This window comes from Hyperolius riggenbachi, chromosome 10 (genome assembly GCF_040937935.1).
Source record: "Hyperolius riggenbachi isolate aHypRig1 chromosome 10, aHypRig1.pri, whole genome shotgun sequence".
NCBI lineage: Eukaryota > Metazoa > Chordata > Amphibia > Anura > Hyperoliidae > Hyperolius > Hyperolius riggenbachi.
Window position 1 is genome coordinate 56,852,617 of NC_090655.1, and position 20,494 is coordinate 56,873,110.

General features: G+C 43.8%; 1 protein-coding gene across 1 annotated transcript in view; it reads right to left on the minus strand.

Moving 5' to 3' along the window:
• LOC137534197 (VPS10 domain-containing receptor SorCS3-like) overlaps window positions 1–20,494 on the minus strand; it is an 872,207-nt gene that overhangs the window by 74,097 nt on the left and 777,616 nt on the right. The window contains exon 19 of the mRNA XM_068255595.1: window positions 5,897–6,083. Coding sequence (XP_068111696.1) covers window positions 5,897–6,083 — 187 coding nt within the window. The remainder of the gene's footprint in view (window positions 1–5,896; window positions 6,084–20,494) is intronic.

Consider the following 20,494-nt stretch of genomic DNA (forward strand, 5'->3'; position numbering starts at 1 on the left):
CGCTAGGCAACCCCAATTTTTAATTGCCAGACTTGGCTCACTTTGGCAGTCCCACTGTGCAAGCTAGCAGACCTTGGTGTGCAACAGCAATTTAAAATTATTAAGTACTCATGGATCTTTCCACCCGAACTGAAGTGCAGATAGGAGTGAGGCCGAGTTTCCAGTAAAAAAAAACAGGTAATGAATTTGATTTCAACTTTAGCTAGCCTTTCAAGCACTCCATGGCCCAGGCTGGCGGGTAAAGCAGCTTCAACTAGTGCCTTCCTAGAAGCAATAACCAACCCAGGAGCTGAAGTCTCTCCCAAGAATCTACAGCTTTGGTGGGCCTTGGCGTTTACAGTACAGTCAAGACTTCATAGATTAGTAGAGTTATGCAGGAGAACAGAGGCGCCAAGAGGATAAAAGGAAGCTAAATGAGCTTAAAAACCAAATTCTTGGTAAATAGAGGAGGTAGTGGTGGACTTACCTCCTCCAAGTAGACACACAACGACTGTAGTAAAGACAGTCAATATATTTTATTTATGAACGCCAAATATGCAACGCGTTTCGCAGGTTTGATCCCTAATGGTAACCCTGGTTTGTGAGTATTAATATTTACTCTATCTAGTAACCATTTACCAGTACATATTACACTATTGGGGCTCTTGGTGTTCCTTGTTTTTATAGATTAGTAGAGTGTTTGACATGAGAACATTATAAAAGCTTAAACTCCAAGAATGCTTATTTAGGTGACAAGGTTTAAGCTTAGAGCCCATCTAAATGTCCAAAAATTCCTTTGAGCTTGGGATAGAGTTGACTAGAGGGTAACCTTTAAGGCCTACCACTTCCACAGCGGTTTTTCATAGGTGGAGTCAAAGATGGATTAAGATGTAAAGGGGCCCTAGGCAAGGTAGTGCATTTGACACTCCCTTGTGGTCCTTTTGGTAAGCTAAAATAGAGAAAGGTCAAAGAAGGTAAGTGGCAGGTGGGCCCCTTGACACCTGCTATGCCCCAGGCATCTGCTTAGGTTGCCTGGTGGAGGATCCTGCTAGTGCCGGCGTGCCCCCTAAACCCCCTCACCCAGCTGCCTCTGCCAGTGCCTCTCAAACTTCCTAATAAAATAAAATAAGCCTAAGGAAATTAGCTCAGTCTCTCCCACTAACGGCTCCTTTTGTTACTTAATGGAGCAAGGTGACGCCAAGCTCAGTAACGGCTTTAATAACAGGTAGTTAAATGCAGACAAGATTGATTTGCAGAGGAATTATGAGCGTGATAAAGTTTCAGGGCACATTTCACCCTTCACTGGGAGAGCTCACAGTTGTAAAATGCTGTGGCAACTTGCTCTTTATGTGTGTTAACCGGTACACACAATTCCGTATGGGCAATCCCGGGAACGTCTGAATTATCTTAACAGATATGAAAAGTCGGGATGGTGGCGAGTGCCAGAGGGACTCATCAACTTCAACCAACACATCGAGTCGTTACAATTGCTATGCAAGATATTTAAGTTCCATGAAGAATATAAGGTAATGATTAGAAACTCTCTTTTTCTTTTTAAGAGTCAGTCCATGCAAAACTAAGATTTATAATTCTGGAGTGTCCTGCTGAGTTGAGCATTTGACAAGTCAGAGGTCCACACTAGGCCAGAGTTCTGTGCACCTTTTGTCTCCTTCAAGCTGCATAGCAGGGGTGTCCAGTTTAACCCTTTGTTACATTTGCTTGCTACCAATTAGTACTAATGTAATGTGTATTTATGGCCACTTGTCACTAGGGAGCAGTGTGAGACAGTAATAAAGGACTTCTATTTTCAGTTTCTGTATTTTCTGTTTGCAGGGAGGGTTTAAAGCATTCCAAGAATTTACAGCACAACAAGGTCTGCCTACTGAGGTCAAAAGCTGTGCACTTATCTCGGACAAGATCATTCTATTGAAGCTGCTGATGGGTTAATCATGTAAGAGGCCACATTCTAAAACAGTCTGTTGCAAGCCGCTTTTTTAGATTTAACATTTATTGAACAGTCTCAAACTACTATGGTGATTGGGGGCGGGGGGGGGGGGAGTTGGTATTGAAAGGCACTACTCCCCTTCTGCAGAGTAGTGCAGTGGAGTAGTTTAATATTTATCTGGTTCCAGTCTCATCTGATCTTCCTGACTGCCACACTCTTATGCTGCGTACTTCTGGCTCTTGAGGTATGCCACATGATCAGGAGCTGTAGACATGGAACCATAGAGCGTGTGACTGCCAGGAAGAACAGAAGAGACACACCGCATCACGGGAGCAGGTAATTATAACACTGCTCCGCTACTCTTCTATGTGTGGAGAAGAGGGAAAGTTGCGTGTGCGTTTTACCAGCCACCAGGTGGGTTGGATGCTAGGAGGGGGACTGCACACTACTTAGGTGAGTATCTGACTTTTCCTTTTTTTGTTTGGTACCCATTGGCTTTAATTAAAAATATTATCACCAAAGGAGAGGAAAGGCTCAGTCCTAATGAGCCTTCCCTCTCCTCTCCCGGTGCCCTCGGTGCTGCGCTGGCTCCCCCGTTCGCGTCCGCCGCCGCAGGGACTTCGGAGGTCTTCGGGAGCACTCGGGCTTCCAAAGACAGGCCGCTCCATACTACGTACGCGCGAGCGCGTCATAGAGGGCGCTCGCGCATGCGTAGTATGGAGCGACCGCGTCATCGGGAGCCCAAGTGCTCCCGAAGGCTTCCGAAAGCTCCCGAAGGCATGCGGAAGTGGCAGTATTTGACCGAACTGGTCGAATACTGCCACGGGGGATCCTGCGCGGGACCGGGCACCGGGAGAGGAGAGGGAAGGCTCAATAGGACCGAGCCTTCCTTCTCCTTAGGTGAGTATCTGACTTTTCCTTTTTTTGAACGGTAAACATTCACTTTAAAACATTGTCAATAAGTCTGTTCCTCTGGACAGGAAGGCAGTGTGACACCATTCTTTTACGGCTTACAATGATTGACATTTGACGTTCTCGAGGTCCACACGAAAAGGCAAGGAGGGCCGCATTGTAGTTATGCAACTGTCTCTGCTCCAGTGGCGGTAAGTGGTTAGTAAGCTTGTTCAAGATCTATGGCTAAAAGTGTTAGAGGCAGAGGATCAGCAAGACAGCTGGTATTGTTTAAAAGGAAACACACTGTATATGGTAGCCTCCATATCCGCGTATGTATGCAATCGCTGCTGGGAGACTTGGGCGCAGGATACAGCCGATATATACGACTCACCCTGCTCCTGCACAAGCCCCTGCGGCATTAATTACTATTCCCCCACCAGGTCAATGTAGATGGTGGGAAATGATGTAACTTGGCTTCCAGCTATTGCTGGAGGCCGAATTACAGTGTTTTAAAAGTAGTAGCAGTTGGGTATTGTACCGTGTTAGCCATCAGTAAAAGCAAGAAGTTTTGTATCAGGATGATACCATTTATTAGCTAACTTAAAAGAATAAGAGGAAGCAAGCTTTCGGCTGTAATGCCTTTGTTGGGCTTCAACCCGGTTTGCTTGCAAGCTGATGGAACAGACAGCTATATACATGCAACATCAAAAGGGGATCCATGGATTTTTTTCAAAAATAAATACGTCAGTAAGATGCCTTATGTGAAACAGAACATCTAAATGGGGTGGGAGGTTGTTAGCTGAGATAAGACTCCTTGTTTACACAATACTCAGACTTGGGACTCAACACTGTCACAGAGGCATCATAAATTCTGACCACAAGATTTGCTATATAGGCTGAGAAAGAGTTTTGGCATTAAATATCGTCCGCCTCATACCAGTATAAAAAGTTCTGTTTCACATACGGCATCTTAATGACATATTTATGCTTGAAAAAAATCCAGTTCCTTCAGTCCATGGGCATTCACGACCTCGCCCTGACCTGGCTTTCATCCTACCTCTCCTTCATGACCTCCTTCAGTCCTCATCCACCCCTAACCACTTCTTGGTGGGAGTCCCCCAAGGCTCGGTCCTTGGCCCCCTACTGTTCTCCCTATACACATCCTCTATTAGCAAGGTTATCTCCTCCATGGGTTTTAACTATGATCTGTATGCAGAATCACAGATGACACTCAGATCTACCTCCACACCCCTGACATATCCACCACTACCATGGTCAAGGTCTCCTCCTGCCTATCTGCCATCTCCTACTGGATGTCCGCTAGCTAGGTTCCTGAAACTAAATCTAGACAAAATGGAATTCATGATTACCCCACCCCGGCCATGCCTAACCCTCTCAGATGTGCATGTCACTGTTAACCACACTACCACTCGCCCTACCTCTCAAGCTCGCTGTCTGGGTGTCACCCTGGCACTCTCCTTCACTCCCCACATCCAAAGCCTCACAAAGTCCTGCAACTTCCAACTCCGCAACATCTGCCCTTTCCTGGCCTCTGTCACCACCAAACTCCTCATCCATGCCCTCATAATTTCCCGCCTTGACTACTGCAATGCCCTTCTGTCTGGTCTCCCTATGACCCGAATAGCTCCACTGCAGTCCATCATAATTATGGCAGCCAGAATTATCCACTCCTCCCATCGCTCCGCCACAGTGGCTCCCCTCTGTGAATCCCTCCACTGGCTTCCTATCCAGTCCAGAATCAGATTCAAGATACTGTGTCTGACCTACAAATCCGTCCACAAAACCTGTCCAACCTACATTTCCGATCTCACTAAGAGGTACACACCTAGCCGCTCACTCCGCTCCTCCAATGAACTTCGCCTGACCGTCCCCCGCATCACCCAGTCCCATGCACGCCTCCAGGACTTCTCAAGAGCTGCTCCAACACTATGGAACTTCCTACTTCCACCCATTAGGGCAACTCCCTCCTTCAACATCTTCAAGAAGGCCCTCAAAACTCACTTTTCACTCTGGCCTACCACCCCTCGCCAGTGCTCCAAACTCACAGCTGAACTCTGGACCCCTACCTTTCGTGTCCCTACCTCTCCCTCTAGATTGTAAGCCTTTGGGCAGGGTCCTCCTCCTTTTGTGTCCTACCTGATCATGCACCTCCATTACTGTGCAGCCATGCTATGCATTTGAGTGACCCTAACTTGCCTAATCTCCATGCTCCCATCCAGTGACTGACTAAGCATTACTTTGTACTCATACTGTGCTGTGTGATCTGGTCTTTCTTGTATTCAGGTATTGTCATATTGCTGTATGTCACCCCTAAATATTGTCTGTAACCTAAACTAATGTCCAGCGATGTGTACTATGTTGGTGTTTTATAAATACAACAAATAAATAATAATAAATATGTATCCCCTTTTGATTTTGTTCCATCAGCTTGCAAGCAAACAGGATTTAAGCCCGACGAAGGCTATATAGCCAAAAGCTTGCTTACTCTTATTCTTTTACGTTATCAAATAAATGGTATCATCCGGATACAAAACTTCAGTGTTTTAAAAGTAACTTCAGCTCTGTCTTCTGATGGCGCCGAAGTTACTCCCTGTGCGCCGCTATAGCCGTAATTCCTATTACAATTTATGGTGGCGCCGTCTACGCTCAAATCTCCTGCTTGTTTTTTGACGTGTTCCCTATACCACTTTCACGTCAGGTTCCCTTTAAGTGTTTATTTTGTATTGCGTAAATATGACCATTTTTGTTTCACTGAAATTTTTACAAATTGCTCAATTTGATGAGAATGTTCGCAAAATTATATGGAAAATACATTTTTGCCAAACTGCTTTGAAGAAAAAGCTACTTTTGCCAAATGCAGTGCATTGTGACGCTCCAATCCTTTTTTTTTTTGTGTGAAAATTGTGATTTAAAAATGACTGTGGCACAAACTCAAGCTGAATAACGTCATTGCTTATACACAACACCATAATAAACAATAGAGCATAATAAAAAAATAAAAAAAACATGGAAATATTATTCAGTTTGAAGGCTGAGAAGCAGGAAGTTGGTACTCACTGGTCACATGGAGGTAGAGTACAGCGCTGTCTATGCCGATGTTGTTCTCGGCATAAGCCGTGACTTGGTATATCCCGGCAATCTTGTACATATGCCTTATCCCATCTTCAATCTTGCTGAAATTGGCGTAGGACACAGCGCTGCCATCCCCAAAGTCCAGCTGAATGTTTATTCTTTGGAGATCCCCCTGAAAGACACAACAGTGGAACTTATCAGTCACCAATAATAAGTGGTCACCAATAATATATACGGATGAGCCAAAAAAAAGTAAATTATTGCTTGTATGAATAATGAATCCACTACACGCAGGCCCGGATTGACCTCACAAGAGCCTATAGGCACAGATGACCTGGCACCTAGATTTTGCCCTTTATGAACCTACAAACCCCACCCAAACTGCACCGCAAGTGTGCTGGCTAGCCCAGCTGTCACTTCTTCCTTATTTCCCTTGCCCGTCATAGGTAGCTACAGGTGCCCCTTAGTATTAGGTAGCCAGAGGAACCTCAGTATTAAGTAGCTAGAGATGCCCGACTGAAGGGAGATCTCAATAGTGGAATGCCGAGAGCTGGGTGAGTAACCTCATTTACGCTCTGCTCACCACTCTGCATAGGGAAGGAGGGAGGGAGGCACTTGGGGAGGGGAGTGGAGCCACCTTTCCATCATCAGGCACCAGTAGGCATGTGCCTACAGTGCCTTATGGCAAATCCAGCCCAGACCACATGCATCAGGGAGAGAAACAGACAAGTAGGTGTTTTATGTACTATTTGAGGCAATATATATATGTACAGGCATTAATCCAGCTTCCCAAATGTCCCTGCCCATGCTGGATTGAGGAACAAAAGGGACATTCCTGATCCATACTTGATTTTTGGAAAATAAATTTGTAAGTGCCCTCGTTTTTACTCCTAAGGCTGCCCATACGCCATTAAGACCCAAAGGGAGAAGGGAGTGCTCCAATGGTGCATTAAACTTCTTTTTATTTTCAAAACACACAATCAAATTTGCACTTACAGAATCCGTGCAAGTAAAGCATGTGTAAGAGGCCGCCAGTAAGTCCTCTCCAGCTCCTGAGTCTGGCCAGGGCTAACAGGGGCCGTCTGTGATGTTGGAACGATCTGAGGGACACGCCCCAGGTGGGTCTCGTCACGGCAAGCCATCTGACGTCGCTACACGTTTCAGCGCTCAACCACACCTTCTTTTCTTTAAGTGTGGTTAAGCACCAAAACACGTTAATGCCTAGCTCTAACTCCCACTCTAAGTGACAAAACAAACCCCACACCTAACGCCTAGCTCTAGCTAGAGATGGACCAAACAGTTCGCCGGCAGACATTTTCTGGCAAATTTCCGCTGTTTGCAAACATATGACGTGTTCGACCTGCCCCTTTGCATCATCATGGAGCCAAGCTTTGACCCCTTACCTCACAGTCAGCAGACACATGGCAGCCAATCAGCTAGCACCCCCTCCCGCCCTCCCCCAATTAAAAAGCAGTTGTAGTGGCCATATTGGTTTCATTCTCTTGTGGCTGCTGTTAGTGAGGACAGGGTCAGACTTTCTGCAGATAGGTAGGGAAAGCATTAGCTAGGTCTGTGTTCTTGTTCCTCATTTGCTGAGAAAGCACCCCAAACAGCCCTTTTGAGGACTAGAACATCAGTCTCCTGTGCTTTTGTTTTTTTTGTGTGTGACATTCCACAGCTCACTGTCACCCAGAGCAGTGTGCACACTACTGCTGTTGCTACATTAAGTTGCAGTGCATTATTATTTCACCGTATGCTGCTAGTACTATTGCATTCCTCTGTGTGTGAGACTCCACAGCCCACACCCAGAGCTGTGTGCACACCACTGCTATTGTTGCTACATTAAGTTGCATGCACAGTACCACTCCAGTGCATTATTTGTAAGAATGTAATGTGATTTAAACCAGACTTAGCATTACCTCCATAATTTTTGGTGAGACTTTTGGCATGGATCCCCCTCCGGCATGCCACAGCACAGGTGTTAGACCCCTTGAAACAACTTTTCCATCAGTTTTGTGGACAGAAACAGTCTTTGTAGGTTTTAAAATGTGCCTGCCCATTAAAGTCTATGGCGGTTCGCATGCTCGCGAACATTTGCAGCAGTTAGAGTACGGAAAATTCTATGTTCGTGACATCTCTAACTCGAACTCCTCCTCTAAGTGGCAAAACTGACCTCCCGCCTAATGCCTAGCACTACCTCCCCCTCTAAGTGATAAAACTGAGCCCCCCCCCCCCCCCCCCCCATCTAGGATAGTGGGCTATCCTCAGGAAGTAGGATAACACTGCTACTGCCTATAAAGCAGATCCTAGTGGCTGCAGCTCTGGCGTTTTGAGTCTGCCAGGAGAAAAGTGTAATATAAATGTTATTTGTCTTGTCTAATGCCTAGCTCTAACTTTCCCTCTAAGTGTCAATACAAAACTCCCCACGTAAGGCCGGAACCAATCCCCCCTCTAAGTGCCTAAGCAGAACCTCCAAACCTTGGTGCCCCCAGTGCTGGTCGTAATGGAGAAAGCTACGCTTACGGATCATTACGCGTAATTTTACGCTATTACGCATTACGAAATTACGCTTACGGCATAGACAGTAAATTTCGGTACATGTCCGTAATTACGCATAGCACTTACGCAATTACGCGTAAGTATACCGTAGTGCAGGTTATTACGTTGTAGGCTTACGCGTAAAATCCTGCTAGCAATTAATGCGTAAGGTCATGCTGCCAAGCGGAAAAGTTGACGCATGGATCAATGTTAGCTAGCCGCCGACTTTAAGGGTTAATAGCAAAGCCCCCTTAAGTGCTAAGAGCCTCAAATTTGGAGAATATATTAAGGAGATCAGAAGGAATAAGAGGAAAAAAATTTTTTTCAAAAAGACCTTATAGTTTTTGAGAAAATCGATGTTAAAGTTTCAAAGGAAAAATATATACATTTAAAAACCCGCCGACTTTAACGGTTAATAGCAAAGCCTGCTTAAAATTTAGGAACACCAAATTCACAGGGGATATTAAGGGGATCAGTGGGAATAAGAGGAAAAAATTTTTTTTCAAAAAGACCTTATAGTTTTTGAGAAAATCGATTTTTAAGTTTCAAGGGCGAAAATGTCTTTTAAATGCGGAAAATGTCAGTTTTTTTTGCACAGGTAACAATAGTGTTTTATTTTCATAGATTCCCCCAAGTGGGAAGAGTTTTACTTACTTCGTTCTGAGTGTGGGAAATATAAAAAAAAAACGACGTGGGGTCCCCCCTCCCAGACCTCTTTAACCCCTTGTCCCCCATGCAGACTGGGATAGCCAGAATGCGGAGCACCGGCCGCGTGGGGCTCCGCACCCTGACTATACCAGCCCGCATGGTCCATGGATTGGGGGGTCTCGGAAGGGGAGGGGCAGCCAAGCTTTCCCCTCCCCCTCCGAGCCCTTGTCCAATCCAAGGACAAGGGGCTCTTCTCCACCTCCGATGGGCGGTGGAGGTGGAGGCCGCGATTTCCTGGGGAGGGGTTCATGGTGGCATCTGGGAGTCCCCTTTAAAAAGGGGTCCCCCAGATGCCCACCCCCCTCCCAGGAGAAATGAGTATAGAGGTACTTGTAGTACCCCTTACCCATTTCCTTTAAGAGTTAAAAGTAAATAAACACACAAACACATAGAAAAAGTATTTTAATTGAACAAAAAACATAACCACGAAAAAAGTCCTTTAATATTCTTAATTAACCATTAATACTTACCTGTCCCTTTAAAAGCCAGTTCCCACGCAATATCCTCGGAAATATACTAATCAGTTACAATGTAACAAAGTTATTCAATGTAACAAAGTTATTCAATGTAACAACTTTGTTACATTGTAACACCACCGCACCCGACGTCACTCACCGCCGCCGCCGCCGCCACGTCTGCGCTGCAGGACCCGACAGAGCTCTGAGCTATAGCTCAGAGCTCTCTAAGCATCTTTGTATTTGGGCTCCAAGGAGCCCCATTGGTCCTTAGCAGACCAATGGGGTTCCTTCTGATTTGAAGGAACCCCATTGGTCTGCTAAGGACCAATGGGGCTCCTTGGAGCCCAAATACAAAGATGCTTTGGAGAGCTCTGAGCTAATATAGCTCAGAGCTCTGTCGGGTGAAGGGACGCTAAGTCCCCGCCGGCTCCGCTGCCCTCCCCGCCTCTCCCACATGTCACCTATATACATGCTGGCACCCATGGGTGCCAGCATGTATATGGGTGACAGGTGTGGGCGGAGTGGACGGCGGGAGCCGGCGGGGACTTAGTGTGTATGCGGCGGCCGGCGGGTGAGAGGCGAGTGACGTCGGGTGCGGTGGTGTTACAAAGTAACAAAGTTGTTACATTGAATAACTTTGTTACATTGTAACTGATTAGTATATTTCCGAGGATATTGCGTGGGAACTGGCTTTTAAAGGGACAGGTAAGTATTAATGGTTAATTAAGAATATTAAAGGACTTTTTTCGTGGTTATGTTTTTTGTTCAATTAAAATACTTTTTCTATGTGTTTGTGTGTTTATTTACTTTTAACTCTTAAAGGAAATGGGTAAGGGGTACTACAAGTACCTCTATACTCATTTCTCCTGGGAGGGGGGTGGGCATCTGGGGGACCCCTTTTTAAAGGGGACTCCCAGATGCCACCATGAACCCCTCCCCAGGAAATCGCGGCCTCCACCTCCACCGCCCATCGGAGGTGGAGAAGAGCCCCTTGTCCTTGGATTGGACAAGGGCTCGGAGGGGGAGGGGAAAGCTTGGCTGCCCCTCCCCTTCCGAGACCCCCCAATCCATGGACCATGCGGGCTGGTATAGTCAGGGTGCGGAGCCCCACGCGGCCGGTGCTCCGCATTCTGGCTATCCCAGTCTGCATGGGGGACAAGGGGTTAAAGAGGTCTGGGAGGGGGGACCCCACGTCGTTTTTTTTTTATATTTCCCACACTCAGAACGAAGTAAGTAAAACTCTTCCCACTTGGGGGAATCTATGAAAATAATACACTATTGTTACCTGTGCAAAAAAAACTGACATTTTCCGCATTTAAAAGACATTTTCGCCCTTGAAACTTAAAAATCGAATTTCTCAAAAACTATAAGGTCTTTTTGAAAAAAAATTTTTTCCTCTTATTCCCACTGATCCCCTTAATATCCCCTGTGAATTTGGTGTTCCTAAATTTTAAGCAGGCTTTGCTATTAACCGTTAAAGTTGGCGGGTTTTTAAATGTATATATTTTTCCTTTGAAACTTTAACATCGATTTTCTCAAAAACTAGAAGGTCTTTTTGAAAAAAAATTTTTTCCTCTTATTCCTTCTGATCTCCTTAATATATTCTCCAAATTTGAGGCTCTTAGCACTTAAGGGGGCTTTGCTATTAACCCTTAAAGTCGGCGGCTTTTTTATATTATACGGGAGCGTAATATTACGCGATTACGGCAGACTGTGTAATTTCAATGGGAGTTTACTGTCTTACGCGTAATTTGTTACGCGTAAAACGTAACCCTGTGATCTACGCGTAATTAATTACGCGTAATACCGTAACCTTACACGTAACGCTTACGGTGCATTTGTAGTGAATTACGATGCGTAATTACGCTAATGCGTAATTTCGGCCCAGCACTGGGTGCCCCATCATGCTCCACCCATCCAATCCTGGTGTGTTTTACATGCCCATAAACTTGCATTTTTACATTGGTGCCTCACTGCATTTTGTCCTGTGCTGGATTAAATTGGAAACATTTTGCAAGCAAAACTTTCCATAAAGCTCTTTTTTTTTTTAGAAGAATCTTATTTTGAAGTGCATAGAAAAAGTAATCCTCTCATTTATGGAGCAGAGGTAGACAGGGACTCTGCAATAGACTATAATAAAATCCCAGCTATGCATTTGGTACGCCCCGGAGCGGGGGTGCAGCCCATAATTCACTAATTAAATGGGACACAAGGTTTCACCTTGAGCCTAAAAAACTCAATTTCACCAGTAAAGTTGGGAGGAATGACCACTAGCAATGCCAGGCACAGTTATTTGATAAAATTATTACTATAGAAAGTTTTATCTCTGGATTTTCCCTGAACTAGACATAGAACATATTTCAAAAGGCCATGGGATTTAGCTGTCTTATTGATTGCCCGCAAGATGGGCTCATCTATTAAAGGTCATACGCTTTCTAAATTAGAAGCCATTTATCAGATCACTGTATTGTGCGCGGATGTCAGCCGCTCCTTCAAGCCGTGAGATAAAATCAGAGTTGCCCACTGAAGGGTCAATTGTGTGTCAAGCGCACCAGTAACTACAGAGCAGGATGTGGGGTCAGCCAAGCAGGAAATAGCAGAAGTTTTTGTTTTAGTCCCACCGTAAGGATGAGCAGAATTGTAGCTCAGAAACTATTTTAGAGCAACAAGTGCCAAGTTTTGAATTAGGATAATACCCTTTATTGGCTAACTTAAAAAAAAAATATAAGAGTAAGCTTTCAGCTATTGTGCCTTCATCAGACTTAAATCCTGTGTGTGGACAAGTTGTTAAAGCACAGCTAAAGCTATATACTGTACATACATACATACATCAAAAGGGGATACATAGATTTTTTTCTTTAAAAGTCCATGTATCCCTTTTTGATGTTGTATGTATATAGCTTTAGCTGTGCTTTAGCAACTTTTTTTTTAAAGGGAACCTAAACGGAGAAGGATATGGATTTTTCCTTTTAAAATAATACCAGTTGCCTGACTCTCCTGCTGATCCTGTGTCTCTAATACTTTTAGCCGCAGCCCCTGAACAAGCATGCAGATCAGGTGCTCTGACTGAAGTCAGACTGGATTAGCTGCATGTTTGTTTCAGGTGTGTGATTCAGCCACTACTGCAGCCAAAGCGATCAGCAGGAGATCAGCAGGACTGCTAAGCAACTGGTATTGTTTAAAAGGAAACCATCTGTATCCCTTCTCAGTTAAGGTTCCCAAAGTCAGGGCTGGTTCACAATGCTAGGGCTTTTTCTAAGCGCTTATGATTTTAAAAGCTCTATCAATATTTTAACTTCTTGCCGACCGGCTAACACCAATGGGCGTGGCCGCGGCGGCAGCCCCAGGACCGCCTAACGCCAATTGGCGTCAAGTCCTGGGGCTCTGTTTTGCAGGAGATCGTGAGCAGGCTGCGCGCATCTCCTGCTCGGGGGGCAGAGCTCCACTCCCTCTTTAGTCAGGTTGAAGCCTATGACAGCCGATCACTTGATTGGCCGAATGCAGGGAGGGAGGGAGGGGAATAACAAAACAAAAAAAATGCATATTTTGTGTAAAAAACACACAAATAGATATTTATAAAAAACAAACACCTGGGGGGGGGGGGGGGCGATCAGACCCCACCAACAGAGAGCTCTGTTGGTGGGGGGAAGGGGGGGATCACTCCTGTGCTGTGTTGTCCTTAAAGCTGCAGTGGCCATTTTAGTTAAAATGTGCCTTGTCTTTAGGGGGGTTTACCACTGTGGTCCTCAAGTGGTTAAAGAAGTAACCCAAGTTTACAGTTTACAATAAAAGCTTGCATAGAACATTAAAACTTAAAACAGCTGACAGCTTTTCCTGAATAAGTAAACCGCTAGAATTCTGACAAAACCTTCTTCACCTTCAAGTTATTGTATTACTACCGCTAAAGGCTCCAAGACAATTGCAGATCTGAAAATATAGTTTCTCCGTCAAGTTGAGCGGCCCCCGAATCTGTCGGCGCCTTCCAGACATCAGACGCAGAACACCTGCACTGCCCGACGTTCTCTGGGGCCGGCTACCGATATGAAATATTGAAAGTGATTCAGTTGGCTCAGACAATGTCCCTATCTGCAAGTTTATGAATATAAATTAAAGTAGAAATGAGATTTCTGGAGTGGAATAAGGTGACAGCTCTGGAAATTCATTTATTACATATGTTCAGTGCGAGACACAACTGAAGTTACCGATGAGGAGTAAAGGAAGAAGTTATGTAATAACGGCATGGCTTAACTAGGACTACCCTTTCCGTATAATGTACGTTTCTAGGTACTATTTAATCAGCCTTTTCAGACCTTTCTTAACGGTATGAGATACAATGAAAGATAGAGCAGAGTCTGCCTTGGGAAATGCAGGAAATTATGCATATCCCGGATTTACTATGTTGAGAATGTGATTAAACTGAGCTCTAATGGAAGAAGAAACTGACATTAAAGTTAAAGAAGACAGACTGGAGAAGTTAGTATCACAGATTCATTTCCTTGCAAGACATAGCATATGGCTAAGTGTGTAACAGCCTGGGAAATGTTGTGCGGCACCCTCTGCTAACGCTTACCTACAGAGCCTTCTCCAGTCTGGATCCTTCATGCATATTTCCAGACACCATCCTAAACTTGTGCTCCGCTAATGAATGTCAGATAAAAATGGCGCACAGCGTCGATGGTATTACAATGGTGCCGCATTGAATTACATTATAAAACGGTATTGAATGGCATTAGTGTTTAAAAATGGCGCAAAGCTTGTAAAACTGTACGCGTAAAAAATGTTAAAGAGGAACTGTCATGAAAATCTTAAACCCATACAAATAAGAAGTACATTTCTTCCAGAGTAAAATGAGCCAAAAATTACTTTTCTCCTATGTCTCTGTCACTTACAGTAAGGCCCTGTTCACATTGCACGCGTTGCTGTCTGGGTTTCGGCAGTGCGTGCAGGAGGCTGACATACATGGCATCAGACAATGCTTAGAAAGCATTGTCTGATGTTCACCTTGCATGCGTTCTGGACCAGTTGGATCATTTTTACCAAAACGTGCGGCTGACCCATTCAGCCATGCAACGCATAGAAACGCAGACGGCTGTGCGTTCGGAACGCAACGCCTACGAATGCACGGCCATCTGCGTCTCATGATGTGAACGTGGCCTAAGTAGTAGAAATCTGAGATTACTGACAGGTTTCAGGTTAGTCCATTTCTTCATGGGGGTCCATGACCTTTATTCTTTATTAAGAAACTCCCTGAAAAAGATTTATACAAAGATGCTGCCAGCCTCCCTGCTCCCTGAACACTACTTTGGCAGTTGGACAGAGAAACTGCCATTCACTAAGTGCTTTTAAAAGTAAAGAAAACCCTGAGAATCCCCCATGAGAAGATGGGCTAGTCCAAAATCTGTCGGTAATATCAAATTTCTACTACTTACTGTAAGTGAGTGACAGCAACATAGAAGAAAAGTAATTTATGCCTCATTTTACTCTGGAAGAAATGTACTTCTTATTTGTATATGTTTACATGTATTTTAAATTGTAAGATTTTCGCGACAGAGGTCCTTTAAATATCGTTTCATAATTAATATGCATGAAAATGATATTTAATTAGCCGGGGGGAGGCGGGGGGTAGTCCGGGCTTAGGCAGAGGTAGAGGGAGGGTTTAGTGTGAGAGAGGCAGGGGGCTTTGAGGCAGTGTGAGAGAGGCAGACACAGGCGGAGGGATTTGTATACATTACCTGGTCCCTGCTGATTGAGTCTTCTCTCCACTTCCTACTTTGAATGAGTTTGAATGAGCCCGGCTTCAGTCCCCACATGGTGATTGGCTGGCTCCTGGACTCTTGCAAACTAAACAGGAAGTGGAGAGAAGACGGGATCGCTGGAACCAGGTAATGTATGAGAGATGCTGCTAATGACATTTTATTACTAAAGTTATTTAACGTTTCAGGACATTTCTGAAATGTTAAATAACTTTAGTAGCAAGATGCCATTATCGGCATCTCCCGGCGCTATTTTCACAGGTGCCATTTTTGACTGTACTCCTGCTAATGACCTTCTTAACCCCAGCAGCAGCCACCTCTTTCCTCCTCTGCATACAGGATTTCTCACTTGCCTCTCCCCTCCTCTGGAACTCCTGCCCCAAGTCTATTCAACACTTCTCAGCCTTTTGTGAAGGGGAAAAGGACAAATAATTTGTTTACGGAGTTAACGGTCCTGATTAAAGTGAAACCGAAGTGAATGAAAATAAACATTGCTAATTACCTATTAAGAGGGAAGCCTCTGGAGGATCAATAAATGTTAAATCTTAATACATAATTTGGCCTGCCACTGCGACTATGTTTCGATGAATATTCTATGTTATTGGATGAATAACATGCACATGCATTTTTCAATTTAGCTAGCTACTCCATCCTGTGCAGTATATCTACATCCCACAGGACTTCATCTGAAGTTCCTGGGACGAAGATATTCGTCTACCCACGCTGCACACTCCCGCACGTTCTCATCGCCGCCCGTTAGTGCACAAATCAGTGAATGGGAACACTGTTCCCATTCACCAAACTAAGTGCCTGTGATAAATGACCACCGGTATCGATGAGCTACCGTGGTCATTGATAAAATGACAGTAAAATACATTGCACACATACAGTACACACCAAAAGTTTGGGCACACCTTTTCATTCAAAGAGTTTCCTTTACTTTCATGACTATGAACATTGTAGATTCACACTGAAGACATCTAAACTATGAATTAACACATGTGGAAGTATAGTACATAACCAAAAAGTGTGAAACAACTGAAAATATGCCATATTCTAGGTTCTTCAACGTAGCCACCTTTTGCTTTGATTACTGCTTTGCACACTCTTGGCATTCTCTTGATGAGCTTCAAGAGATAGTCACCTGAAATGGTCTTCCAACAGTCCTGAAGGAGTTCCCAGAGATGCTTAGCACTTGTTGGCCCTTTTGCCTTCACTCTGCGGTCCAGCTCACCCCAAACCATCTCGATTGGGTTCAGGTCTGGTAACTGTGGAGGCCAGGTCATCTAGCGCAGCACCCTATCACTCTCCTTCCTGGTCAAATAGCCCTTACACAGCCTGGAGGTGTGTTTGGGGTCATTGTCCTGTTGAAAAATAAATGATGGTCCAACTAAACGCAAACCGGATGGAATAGCATGCCGCTGCAAGATGCTGTGGTAGCCATGCTGGTTCAGTATGCATTCAGTTTTGAATAAATCCCCAAGTGTGTCACCAGCAAAGCACCCCCACACCATCACACCTCCTCCTCAATGTTTCACGGTGGGAACCAGGCATGTAGAGACCATCCGTTTACCTTTTCTGCGTCTCACAAAGACACGGTGGTTGGAACCAAAAATTTCAAATTTGGACTCATCAGACCAAAGCACAGATTTCCACTGGTCTAATGTCCATTCATTGTGTTCTTTGGCCCAAACACGTCTCTTCTGCTTGATGCCTATCCTTAGCAGTGGTTTCCTAGCAGATATTCTTCCGTGAAGGCCTGATTCACACAGTCTCCTCTTAACAGTTGTTCTAGAGATGTGTCTGCTGCTAGAACTCTGTGTGGCATTGACCTGGTCTCTAATCTGAGCTGCAGTTAACCTGCGATTTCTGAGGCTGGTGACTCGGATGAACTTATCCTCCGCAGCAGAGGTGACTCTTTGTCTTCCTTTCCTGGGACGGTCCGCATGTGAGCCAGTTTCTTTGTAGAGTTTGATGGTTTTTGAGACTGCACTTGGGGACACTTTCAAAGTTTTGCCAATTTTTCGGACTGACTGACCTTCATTTCTTAAAGTAATGATGGCCACTCGTTTTTCTTTACTTAGCTGCTTTTTTCTTGTCATATTAAAAATTCTAACAGTCTATTCAGTAGGACTTTCAGCTGTGTATCCACCCGACTTCTCCACAACGGAACTGATGGTCCCATTTATAAGGCAAGAAATCCCACTTATTAAACCTGACAGGGCACACCTGTGCAGTGAAAACCATTTCAGGTGACTACCTCTTGAAGCTCATCAAGAGAATGCCAAAAGTGTGCAAAGCAGTAATCAAAGCAAAAGGTGGCTACTTTGAAGAACCTAGAATATGACATTTTCAATGGTTTCACACTTTTTGGTTATGTACTATACTTCCACATGTGTTAATTTATAGTTTGGAAGCCTTCAGTGTGAATTTACAATGTCCATAGTCATGAAGATAACAAAAACTCTTTGAATGTGTCCAAACTTTTAGTCTGTACTGTACTTCCTGTAAGCGTAATAACAGTACGCACAGGAAGATAAAGTGGGAGGGCATCTTGTGGCCAAATAGTAAAATTACACTTACATACACGTTTTAAATAAAAATAAATACTGTACATATACCATTACAATTAACCCCTTACCTCCCCCACTCTCCCATACTTACCAAAATAAAACATTTGCATATATATAAAAAAATACATAAATAGCTTAAAGCGGAATATAACCCAGAATTTCTTCTTTGCTCTAAAAGATTATTTACAGCATAAAATATACTAACACGATGTTTTTTTTAGTAAAACAGCTTTGAAAGGGTTACATCACAGGGCTGACTTTTTGTTCTGCGGTGAGAACCCGCATCCAAACTGCTTATAATCTTATCTTGTGTACACATTCTTTACTTGATACATTTATGTAAACATTCTTTGGCTGTGCAGGACTTCAGCTGATGAGTCCTGGGGTGAAACACAGGTCAGAAATCACTGGTGGCTACATTCACAACAGAATTACAACAGTTATGAATAAAATGCACCAGCAGCTTTAAAAATAAATTAACTGAACTTTGGGAAGTTATAATGTCTAAATGAATAATAATACTTGTGCACAAAAGCAAATATGATAATTGTTTGTGTTATAAAAAGTAGGAAAACACATTTTTGTTGAAAATTTTGTCAGAGTTTTAAACCGCTTTAAGGACTGAACTTTAATATGTATGTCAAGAGGGTATATTACTGTTAATTTTTGCAAAGATGGGCTTGTAATTAGTTATGGTCACAAAACAGAAAAAATACACCTTTATTTCCAAATGAAATATTGTTGCCATACATTGTACTAGGGAAATATTTAAACATTGTAATAACTGGGACAAATGGGCAAATAAAATGTGTGGGGTTTTTATCCACAGTAGAAATTTTAATTGCACCAAACTATTTATGCACTTTTATATCCATCTTTCGGGATGACTATTATAGATATCCTTTGGGATGGATTACCGTATATATTTTTGCACTAAGCACTTTATATTAAGTATTTACTTGCAGCTGAAGTGATTTTGCTTTAACATTGACATTGACATGTACTGAATACTGATGTACGATCATAGGTGCATTGTTTATGACCAATCACAGTAAACACTTGCTGATGCTGTGAGCACATTTCGCTGTGACTGATATGTGTATTTCTGAGGGCTCTTTCACACTAAAGCCCTTTTCCTGCGTTTTAATGCAAAGTCCAAACTTTGCATTAACCAAGGTAAAAATGAAAGTCCATAGAGTTTAATTTTACCTTTTACACCCAATGCTGCGTTTCGGTGCGTTGCGGTTCAACGCACCCCAGAGCAATGAACCGCTGGGAGCCGGTGTTTTCCCGCCGGGTTCAATTAATAGCTACCGCCGCTGATTGCGTCACACTGCAGCATCCCAACAATATGCCGCAGGCCATTCAACGCGTGCATGAAAACGGCTCCTGTACGCGTTGTCTAATGTGAAAGAGCCCTGAACGCTACGGAATCCATCTTTGTTACCATTTGGTACTTATATCTATTAAGAAGTTATTTTTTATGCCATGTATCCATGCCTTAATTTTAGTTTTGTTTTTGTTTTTTAAGAAGTTGCAGTTGGTTTAATAAAGTATTTTTGTCCAATATGTGGTTCTATCAATATTAAATTATTGGATAGTGCTCAGGGGAATTCTTGCTCTTCTTGTGTCTACATACTCTGTCAGGTCTGTTTCTGGGCATAGGCCATCCAGGCAAAGGCTTGGGTGGATCCGGGGAATTGTTGCTGTTTTTGTGTCGATTGTTGTCAAAGACCCATTCCCCTATAAGGCCTGGTGCACACCAAAAACCGCAAGCAGATCCGCAAAATGCTAGCAGATTTTGAAACGCTTTTTCTTATTTTTCTGTAGCGTTACAGCTAGCGTTTTGCGGTTTTGTGTAGCGGTTTTGGTGTAGTAGATTTCATGTATTGTTACAGTAAAGCTGTTACTGAACAGCTACTGTAACAAAAAACGCCTGGCAAACCGCTCTGAAGTGCCGTTTTTCAGAGCGGTTTGCGGTTTTCCTATACTTAACATTGAGGCAGAAACGCATCCGCAATCCAAAATCTGCAGCAGCCCGGGAGTATGCGTTTCTGCAAAACGCCTCCCGCTCTGGTGTGCACCAGCCCATTGAAATACATTACCCTAGCGGATCCGCACCCGCAAGCAGATCGCAAACCGCAGCGGAAACGCTCCGGTGTGCACTAGGCCTTAAAGAATATATCTCCCATACAGGAGGGGATTATATATATATATATATATATATATATATATAATTACAATTTTGGGACACATTCCATTTGCTTTTTGTGTATGAGTATGTGTATAGAAGATTTAGAAATGCCATTCTCCAAATGGTCTACCGACCTGTATGCATGTACCCACAGCTATCACCCTAGTCACAGCTTTATCATACCCTAGGCTTATACACGGGTCAATCATTTTTTTCTGGTTTCAGAGATAAATGTGTGTGTGTGTGGGGGGGGGGGGGCTTATGCATGATTCAAAATATATACCGTATATACTCAACTGCCAGTTGTGAAAAATATCTCAGCACTCCATGCTCTAATCTGCATGGCGGATGGCGGTGTC